This window comes from Hakea prostrata, chromosome 7 (assembly GCF_041222555.1).
Source record: "Hakea prostrata isolate BN-2017 chromosome 7, UWA_Hpros_2, whole genome shotgun sequence".
Classification (NCBI taxonomy): Eukaryota; Viridiplantae; Streptophyta; class Magnoliopsida; order Proteales; family Proteaceae; genus Hakea; species Hakea prostrata.
In genome coordinates this window covers 66168216-66179558 of record NC_142606.1, presented here as the reverse complement: position 1 = coordinate 66179558, position 11343 = coordinate 66168216, and the positions used below count along the sequence as shown (strand labels likewise).

The following is an 11343-nucleotide window of genomic DNA, read 5'->3' as shown; positions in this document are numbered from 1 at the left end:
GTCTCCATGATGTTCTTCTTGTATAAGAATGGTCACTTATACCTTCTTCTGGTAAGCTAAGCCAAGCTGAGAACAAGCTAAGGCAAGTTCAGACTAAATCAACTCCAGCACCTACCCAAGAGAGTTTCATCTGTTTGGGCATTTACTCTTCTCTGAGAGGAGTTGTGTTATCCAAAGTTTAACTTTATCATCGGAGGCGGTTTCTGTCCACAGGGATGGCCCGCTCTCGTGTTTCTCTGTTTACAAATCCCTTATTCAACACGCTTCCAAGCTGAACTGGAGTGGTAAACTTCTTATTGCTACCTGCTCCTTTACAATTCCTACAGAATAATTGCATGGTTAAACAAATACAAGGAAGAGAAGTAGAATCTAGGACTCCGCATCAATTGTCATTGTTGTCCCATCTACACCATCGTCCACCTCAAAGATATCTTCGCGTCTAATTCCGGAATAGGTTCAGGTGGTTTAAAACTCTCATGTAAAGCAACTTAGCTCTTGCTGGTCCAACAAGTGAGAGCCAAACGATTCATAGTGTTCTGTTCTTTCAACATTTATCGAGCAGATCTTATTGTTATGTGTAGAATCATTGTTGACATACTCGTATTAACCTTGAGAGCAAATTATGTTTACACCCCTAGTGTTTGCAATCACATTTATGGACACTAGAATTTTGTTCTTTTTATGTTAACACCCTTGTGTTTTGAATTATATAACAATTCTACCCTTAGTGTTAGAATAACAGGATTAAGTGGTGAGTCATGATGTGCTATATATTTTTTAAAAATTTTCAATATTACCCTTCTTGACTTCAAATCCTAAAAGAAAAGGCATATCCAAATCATAGATCTTGGCTGAACTATTATTGGAACATTAAAGTTTTTCCATTTTCAACACGAGATTTCTAGTCCTTGATATGATTAAATTTTCTAAGTAGTTACCTAAAATGTTAAAAGCTATTACAAATGGCTTCGAATATGTGGAGATAGAAACCAACTCTCAGCTTCTAGTGAGTTATTTATCTAAGACAACCTTACCTCCTACTTTTATACTACCTGTAATTGAAGATATCAAATTTATAGTAGATTTTTGGGTTTACGTCCATTTATGTTTTTAGAAGATCCAACTGTGTTGCGGATCATTTAGTACGAAAGGCCTACTTGGTTCAGGGCCCGAGTTATTGGTCATGTTCCTCTGATTGGTTATTGGGTTTATGTTTAGTTTCCCATCCTGTCGCTATCTCTTAATGAAAGTTTGATTACTAACCTAAAATGTCTCCTAAAAAAGGGTCCATTCACTTTACAAGTTGAAGAGGTTGGATCACCTCAATCAGATAGTGCTCCCTCAAAGTTTTTTACCACATATTTTGTATGGGTCCATGTGAAATACATAGTCCCACTTCTAAATTTAAGCAAGCTCAGTTCACTTTTTTTTTTTTTTTTTGTGTTTTCTTGTTGTAACAATATTTCTTTGCTTTGATTTATTTTCTAATTCTAATAAATAAATAGAAATTCTGTTTCAAATAGCCAATTTGTTCTCTTATACATGCCAGAATTGGATTCAAAATTTATCAGTGAATTTCGGTATTGAGTGGTTGGACCAAAGTGATTTGATTGGAATTTCTGTCTTTATCTTCCACCATTATTTGAGTTCGCTTCGCCCTAAGGCTCTTTTTGGTATCAATTCTCATTCTCTATTATGCCTATTTAAAAGAAATAAGTACAAGAATTCATTATTGGTCAAGAATGAAAAATGATTTGGTGAATTTTGTCAAAAATAAATTATTGAATGAAAAATAAGTTTGGTGTCAAATAAAAATTGTTAGTCAATATTAGTGAGCAAGTGATAAAAAAGGGAAAAAAATATAGTTTTTATATATAAAAAAATATGTATTGCCTATTTTACCCTCATCTTAACCATCAAATTTTAAGTAAACTTGTGCATAATGGAGATAATGAATTTCTCACCACAATTCATAATAGGCAAAAAGTTCATTATGGATTTTGGAAGTTTTTCTATTATTTTAAATAAAAATAAAACTGGTAATAGATGCCAAACAACTTAAAATAAAATAAAAAAACCTCATAATTGAAAATGATAATTGACCAAAAATACCCTAACTGATGAATTGTTATATCATTACCTATTTTGTCATGCATTTTTCCTTCATAAATAAATTGGGATTTTCAAAAGAAAAGATTGTATGCTTTTGTTTATGCGTGGAGCAAGACTGCATTAGGACTTTGGGAGAAGAGTAAGTCCAAGGAGTTTGTAAGCGGTTGTAATGTCTAAAGCAGTCCTTTCTCCCATGGAAACAATCAGATGGGCTTTCTTATTTCTTTCATATTTGATTTCTGGTCCTAGCTCTTTATCTTGTTCAGTTTTTTTTCTTATTCTTTTAGTTCTCATTTTTTTTTTTCTCAATGCAAAAGTGATGTTACTTTTTTTCGCTAAAAGGATCATTATATTAAGCGAAAAAAAATTCATCAATTAATACCTTATAAGGAACCAACCTCCCTTATCCGCAACAACTGTTGCCCTCAATACACCATTCCTCACTAGGTCCTACTCAGATTAGAAAACCACTAATTCACACAACGAAATCAAGGACGTCTAGAGACATCCACATCAAATTCATTAAGGATTGAAGCTGACCAAGGAATGTTAATATTAGAAGTTCCTGTTCTAGCTGCCGAATTTGCCAAAAAATCTGCCACTGTATTAGTTTCATGATAACAATGTGAAATCTTCTAATCGTCAACAAATATTCTTGTAACTCTCTCCATATATGAAAGATATATCAATGTATTTTCTTCTGCTGTATTAAAGTCACTACAGCTTTTGAATCACTTTCTACCCAAAGCTTTGTAATTTGTAAATGCCTTGCCCAACATAATCCGTGAATGAAAATTTCCAATTCAGCCTCAAAGTTGGTTTTAACATCTAAAAAATTACTGAAATTGAAAACCACCGCAACAACCTCATTTCGAAATACTCCTCCACCGCCAGACCTTCCTGGATTGCCTAAAGAAGACCCATCAATATTTAGTTTAACCTAGCCTGCAGTAGGAGGACACCAAAAAATTTCTTGTGGAGGAGCGGCACTAAAGACAGAGAAGTGAAGGCCCAATCTTCTTGCATCCGAAAAAATGGTAGGAGTTACTTTTCTCCCATCCATTTTAAAGCTAAACTGTACTAAGTCTGAAAAAATTAAACTCACCACCTCATCAGTCCTGAAATTTAAATTTTCAAACTGGATTTGATTGCGGACCATTCAAAAAAAGTATAAAAGCAAACAACATCCATTAATCCAAGCAGTCTGTAAAGGAGACTGTGAAGCCTGGTGTTTCCAAGCCTTGAACGACTCTACAATCGAATCTTTTACTGTCCAGCTATAACCAAACTTTGCTGCAAAAGCTTCTCCACATCCACGTGAAAATGAGCAGTGAAGAAAGAGATGTCCTATGTCCTCTGAAGATGGTGGACAAAAGGGGGAATTTAAAGATTTATGGGCAGCAGTCATCTTTGATGTTGGGATTGAAGAAGGTTTGGGGTTTTGTTCAAGCTAATGAACGGTGGTCAGTTGGAGATGGTCTGAATATAAATTTCTAGTTTGACAGATGGTTGGGGAATTTTAACATTGCAGACTATGTTGGTATTCCTCTAGATCTAGAGGTTAATTTGAAATTGACTATTGCAAATTGTTTACAGCAAGGGAAGTGGAGATTTTCGTGAGTGGACAATGCCAAATTTTAAGAGGTAATCTCTCTTATTATGTTATATTCTGTTCCTTGTGCTGGTTTTGTTGATGTTTGCCATTGGCAAGGTTCGGTGGGGGGAGAGTTTAGTTTTCGATCAACATGGGATCTCTATCATAGAAAAGAAGAACAACTGTAATGGGCTAAAAGTATTTGGAAGACTTCTTTGCAGCCTAGACAACAAGTTTTCTGTTGGAGACTTTTTCATGATAGGCTACCTGTTGATGCCATGTTGACTCGGAAAGTGATGTTACTTACTAAATGTTTCATTTTCTGTTTTTGGAATGACTTTTTTATTTTTGGGGGTGCAAGTTCTTGGAATAAACATAGAAATATGGATGGTGATATGTTTAAATTGATCTTGTATATTGATGCCATCTTGGATACAAAGTTGTTGAAAAGGCTTAACTTTTCACCCTAGATTTCGGATCTTGGTGTTAACATACGGACATTTAGTTGCTATTGGTTTTCAACTGTTTGAAGATTCTATAAAACTATCTACGTTACTTTTTTAGCCAGATTCTAACCCTGGTGCTTCTTGATTCGACAAAGCTTATAACAATGATTTTTTGTTTCTTCTATTTTTAACTTTGATTTTTGTTGTCGGTCATGTTATAAAAGAGGGTGATGTGATCTCCTACACTCAAAATGATTACGTACATTAATGAAATTGTTGTTGCCTACCTAATGTTGTTCTTTATTTTCTTCCATCCAATTTCAACATGCATGCATGCACTTCATTTCTTAGAATTATATAACCCTTCTCAGGTTGGCAACCGGTCTATGGTATAACAATGTGATGCAGCTAAGATGAATGATTCCCCAACAGAGAAAATTAAGGAGTAATTATTCACTTTAGTAGAAATAGAATTCCTTCGATATTATGAATAATCTCAGTTCTATTAGCTTGTGCTAAGTTGAAGGGTTTGAAGACCACGAAGAGTGCTCATCCCAAGGTTTCTGAAACTGGAAAATGCTCTGATTGACATGTATGCGACATGTAGGAAAATGGATGTTGCACTTGAACTGTCCTTGCTCCCCTAGAAACAATCAAAACTACATCAAAAAACAATCAGCTGGAGACCATGCCCACCGTCAATCCATTGGTATATACTCAAAGCTATATGAAACAACTCAAATTGAAGTTATCTGGGTATGTTCCCAACGCATCAAAGGTTTTTGTTGATAATAGAGACGAAGAGAAAGAGATTTCAATAGCATAGTGAAAAGCTGACAATTGAATTTGGGTTGGTCTCTTTGGAATCAGAGGTTACAATCAGAATTGTGAAGAATTTAGAATGTGTGTTGACTGAAATTGATATCCAAACTTTAATAAGGAAGAAATAATCAGGATCGAACTCACTTCCATTATTTCACACATGGTCCGTGTTCATGTAAAGGTTACTGGTGAAAATTTTATGAGAAAATATAATCAGTTTATTCATTTATTATTTATTCTTAAGGGTAATTAAACTGTAAGCTTGGCCGCCTAGGTGCCTTCTTTGCTTGTGACTGGCATGATGTACGTACAACAACTTAAATATCTATGATGATGAGTGCTTGCTCGCTATTGTTGGTTCATTATGACCAGCATCTATGAATTCTCATGTTGAACGAAAAAGTTTCTTCCTTCCTTTTTGTAATTAAGGAGGGGAGAATGATGGTTAATGTTCCGCAGGAACATTCTTCTAACTCTTCAAAACTGCAACAAAAACAAATACTTGTACATTAAATTTTGACATAATCATCAATTATTACCATATCTTGATCAAATAGTAGTTTTCTAATCCAATGACTTATATTTCAAAGTGTGTCAACTTCATTCTTAGTGTATCACTTTTCTTAGCAGTTTTCTCATTCATTTTTTATTGAATAAATGAGGCTAGTATCATATCTTTTGATTTCTTAATTTTAATAAGGGGAGAAATAGACTTATCGAAACTTGATACCTACTTAACAACCGTTAGAAGGGAGGATGGCAACAGTAATTTTGTGAAGCAATAACGTAGAAAAAGAAGAAGAAAGGTACACATTGAAAAATATACTGTTCAATTCTTGATTTTAATGAATGACATGCATTTGTATGTGCAATTCTAACTAGTATGTGTATATATAACACCTTGAAAAGGAACATTTTAAGTCTTGAATTTACAACTTCCTTTGAAAGTAAACATTAAGAAAACATGTAACTGAGGTCTAAAGGCTAGCTTACGTGCACTTCAGCTTATCTTCAAAGAGCTATATGTATTTTGTGGTAGGTGAGGTGCTTGGTTTGATATGCAATTTTTTTTTTGAAAAAAATAAAACACACACACACACACACACAGAGGCTTAGCTCCTTGACTAGGTTTATAATTCATACCTCCTTTGAAAAACAATATTAAGAAAAATATATAACTGAGGTACTTGGGCCAGCTTAGGCACAACTCAATTAATCCTTCAAGGAGAGCCTATATATATTAGGGGAGAGATCCTAGCCCAATGAGATAATTCAAACTCTCGACTTCTTTCACACTCGCACATGAAAAGAAAAGAAAATCTTGACTCCATATTTATGAAGTGTTGGTCTTTACCGACTGAGCCCATCCCTTGGAGTATAAGAGGTCATAGTTCAGTGGATTAAATTGGTGTCCATCATCTCTTTACACTGTTATTTCCTCAATAGATCAACAAGTGTGCTCTGCAATTACCCAAAATATTAATTGCAAAAACTGAAACTGAAACTTACATGTGCATTTGTGGTATAATGTAAATTTATAGCACATCGTTCTTATGAATTAACCTTTTTTTTAGGTGTAAATGTAATACGATAAATAGATTTAATACATTCAAATATAAGAAAGTCATAGCAAATACGAGAAAGAAATAGACAAAAATCATGTTTGGTGGGTTTTTATAAAAGTAAGACAAAAAGAAAAAGCAAAAGATTACACACAATCGACAAGGTTCAAAAAGATAATATAAAATTAGGAGAAAAAAATTAATCTATGCAAAAGAAGATTTGTAATTTAATGATATATTATAAAATAATAAAATAGAGCGTAGAAAGAAAAGAAGCAAATAGACTTGTTAGTCATAGACGATTTTGTTTCTTAGTCTTTGTTTTCTATTAATGGCTAGCTTTTCCAAAAGATTACCTACTACATTTTGAATAAACAATTATAACATTGCAATAATGAATCTGAGCAGGTTCATGGGAGAGCTAAGCCGAAAACGAAGTTTGTATTCGTTAATGACATTTTTAAATTTGCAAGTTGCTTTATAATTAGTGTAGTACCTATTTTCGCATGAGCAAATAATTTTTCTTTTCCAACTAATACAGCACTTACTTTTCTTTCTATTATTTATTTTTCATTTTAAAATCAGTGTAGTACCTATTTTTGCACGAGCAAAGAATTTTTCCTTCTTTCCATTATTAATTTAAGTCAATTAGACTTTAACTAATCCTTTTTTATTAGTTAATAAGAAATTTTCAATGTTATCTTCTTGGCTATTTTTTTATTAATTTTATTGCTAGAAGGTAATCCTTTAGTGTTTTATTTCTTCAACATGGTGTTGGCATACAACAGATTAAAAGAAAGTTATTTACAGTGATTTGTCAAAGATCTTCATAATCACCATTTATTTATAATAGAGTTTTTACGTGTGGGTCCCTTTAGTGAATCACAAACTAATATTCAATTTTCTTAGTGCAACATATTATGTTTGGATCCTAACCAAACTAACACTGTTAGTATATTCAAATTTCAAACGTAGAAGGACTAAAATGTCCCTCAGGTTATTTAATACATTATGTTATTATTTTTCCCCCTTTTTTTAACCACATAATTAATGCTTAATGACTAATTATCTCTTTTTAAAACCATTTATTAACACAATATATTAAATAGCCTGGAAGACACTTGTCCCTTCACATTTAAAATTAGAATACACTTAACGATGGTTAACAATGTTAGTTTGTTTGGGACCCACACATAATATATTGTGTTAAGGAGACCCAACATTAGTTTATGGTCCACTAAAGGGATTCACATCTAAAAAACTCAAATGTTAATGAAAAATCACATATGTGAACCCCACAAGATAAGTTAAAGTATTTCACAAATGATTTTTTTATTTTTTTTTAATGTATGTTTACTCATTTTCCTATTCCAATGGAGCAATAAAGTTAAATTTTGGGATTTCATTGAAATCAATGTAGTTTTCCTTTCACATTTTATCAACCCATTGTATTCAATCAAACAAACGGTCTTTTAGGTTAAATGAGACAAAAAGAACAGAAGTGTCTTGGAAAATATTTCAATCAAATGAAATCTAGTCCACATCTTCTACTTCCCGTCTTGTATTTTTTTAGGGTTGAGGTTGTGCCACCTTAGTGAATAGTGAATCCAATAATCTACAACCGACCTTGACCCAAGCTATAATGGGGCAAATAAGAAAAATGAAAAAGAAGGCAGAAGCGGGAAATAGAGACATTAATCGAGAGAAAAAAAAATAATGACAAAGCAAGAGAGTGACCAAATCAAAACAAGAAAATAAGAAAACATTGTATAAATTAGAAGATTTTGGTGTGGGTATCAAATAGCTAGGGAGTTTATTCATAGCAAAGGGTGCCTTCCCAAAACTTGAATGAGAACCAAATAAAAAGCAATCTCATTCAAGTTATTTCACAAAAACTTATCATCGAAAAGTAGAAGGGGGAGACTACCACACTTGAGGAGCATAATACTACTAAGCCATATGCTGCATTCGATAAGGATGAATCACTCCCAAAAATGAACTTATATATATATTCGGTCATGGATGGGATGATCTGCTTCACAGACGAGATCTCTAGTTCAAGTCCAATGTGGGGGCAGCTGATGAGATTGTACAATTTTGAAAGTTGCTTGCTTTTGTCATTTTATGTTGCATCGTTGTGGAAATTTCAAATTTTGCTAGTTGTTTGGGTTTGGGTTTGGGTTTGCATTTTGTCATTTTATCAGCTATAGTCTCCTCCACTCAATTATTCTGTTTTTGGTAGGGCCCTTCCTTTGTTGATGAGGAAGAAAAAGTAAAAAATGCAAAAGACTCACTGGTCGTCAACGATTGATACATGCATTTATCATTACATGGGACAGTTTAACTTTCAGCTTTTGTATCGTCTGGGACTCTGAGGCCAGCTTTATTTCTTATCAAGAATTGGTGTTACCTACACAAACTGCATAGGTTAGTATTTCATCTCATTTTCCATGTTAGAAAGAGCTTCATATTGTTTTGTTTCCTGCAACTTTACTAATTCATTATTACACCTCTGTGGTAGTTGTGTTCTTTCCTTTTCTTCTTAGTTGAAAAGAACACTAGCTATGGAGCTTCATTCAATGGCAAATGCCTCTAGTTTTTTTGGTGATTCTAGTATATTTATGAATAACAATGACAAGATCAAGAATCCGATCAAGTCCAAGGAGGAAAAACTAGAACAGGTAAGTTCACTTCACTCAATGGCCAATAGTATTGCTGGTTCTTTTAGTGATTCAACAACATTTGTGAAGGAAAACTTTAACTTAGTGATATGATGATTGCCAGGAGAATATCAATGAAATCAAGATAATGATCGAATCCGTGGGAGAAAAACTAAAAGAGGTCAGTCCGTTACAATCTTGTTATGATATATACCATGTTCCCAGACAGCTTTACAAGCTAAACCCAGATGCCTACACACCTCACACGGTTTCACTTGGCCCTCTGCACCATAATGATGACCACTTATGGATCAAGGAAACACATAAATTGCAGTATTTGAATCGCCTTCTAAGTCGATCTGGGAAAACCTTTGAGTTTTGTGTCGAGGCTTTGAGTGGTTTGGAGGAAAAAGCTCACAAATGTTATTCAGATACCATGAATTTAGGAAAAGTTGAGTTTGCCAAGATTTTGGTGATGGATAGTTGCTTTATGCTCGAATTCCTTGAGAGTTGGCGTTTCAAAAAGAATGAACATTTTGCATCACATGATTCATGGAGTAATGATATCCTTATTGATATGATGAAGCTTGAAAATCAGCTTCCTTTGTTTGTTCTTGAGCATTTAGATGGCCTACTATTTGATCGCCATCGTAACTTCTCATTCAGTCATTATATATATGAGTCGTACATCCGGTATATGGAAAAAGCGCTACATGACCCAATCCCTTATAGTGCTGAAGAATTAGACTCATTACTACCAGCAAATGGTGGAGCAAAGCATTTTCTTGATTTATTCAAATGTATTCTCATCCCATCAAAGGAGATACCATCTAATGAAAGGCATGTGCAGCTTGCTTATAATGCCTCAGAACTTAAGAGTGCTGGTGTCAAGTTTCAGAGGAAGGAGAATGCTTCTAATTTATTTGCCATAGATTTTAACAAGAAAACAGGAGTATTGACAATCCCAACTATCAACATCTCTGATGAGACTGAAGTTGTCCTTAGAAACCTTGTCGCCTTTGAGCAAGATAAACCCTACACCATCCGTTACTTCACAACCTATGCAACCTTCTTGGATGGCCTCATTGACACTGCTATGGACGTCGCCTTGTTGACACAGAGAGGTATTATTATAAACAACACTGGCAGCCCAGAAAATGTCGCAGCCTTATTTAACAAGCTTGGCAAACAGGTTCTAATTGTTCCTTACTACTCAAATGTTGTCCAGGATTTGAATGGCTATTACAATAAATCATGGAATAAATGGATGGCAAATTTAAGGCAAACCTATTTCAACAGCCCATGGGCAGGAATTTCTGTTGCTGCTGCAGTGCTCGTCATCTTCTTGACAATGATACAGACTATTTGTTCTCTCTTACAAATTTAAAAATGAAATTGTACTCAACATTCTGTCATGTGTCATTTTCTATAGTCTTAGATCATCCTGGCCGTTATATGTTGCATGTGCCACATTTGCTTGTTTTTCTTTCATGTGTTTGGAAATACTATAACGGAGACATGAATCTCTCTTTTTACCCCCCCCCCCCCCCCCCAAAAAAAAAATCTCACATTAAAATCCCTAGATTGTTATGGACATCAAAAAGCTTTACAACATTCGGTCGTTTTCCCTTCCTTGGACTTATTACCTCTACCAATGAGGTCTAGCACATCCACTCCTATGAGAGCCCATGAAATGGTTGGGGGAAAATGTTTGGCTTTAAGTAGTCTAGCTTTATGTGATTGTTAGTTAGGTTTACATCTCTTCACACTCTAGCTCTAGATTGAGATCAGTACTCTGCTTCCATGTAAACCCAATATCTTTATGTGATACCTATCTTGAAAAGCTCGAGTGTCTTCTTCAGTAGCAGTTGTGGCTGTTAAACTGAGTCATGTACAACTTTGCTTTTTCAATCACTCATGGTCAATCAGCAGTTGGCTTGTCCGATGGATTCAAAAGCACATAAAAGTTACTTTGATTTCATTTCATAGGGTTAGCATTATCATTTCATGAAGGATGAAACGGTCATTTCCCATTTCTATGCTTACACTTGTTGGTCCTAAGCTAACAGAGATTTTTTATTTTTTATTTTTTTCATTTTATGGGGGGGTTCATCCATCATTTCACTCTCCATGTTTTTGGACACAGG

The 11343-nt window shown here is 34.3% G+C and overlaps 1 protein-coding gene across 1 annotated transcript; it reads left to right on the top strand.

Moving 5' to 3' along the window:
- Nucleotides 1–8882: 8882 nt before the first annotated feature.
- On the top strand, nt 8883–10639 carry LOC149011743 (UPF0481 protein At3g47200-like). The gene is made up of 3 exons (XM_089164050.1): nt 8883–8963; nt 9083–9217; nt 9321–10639. The coding sequence occupies exons 2-3, from the start codon at nt 9101–9103 to the stop codon at nt 10581–10583; spliced, it is 1380 nt and encodes a 459-aa protein (XP_089020176.1). The 5' UTR covers nt 8883–8963; nt 9083–9100; the 3' UTR covers nt 10584–10639.
- The last annotated feature ends 704 nt before the right edge of the window (nt 10640–11343 follow it).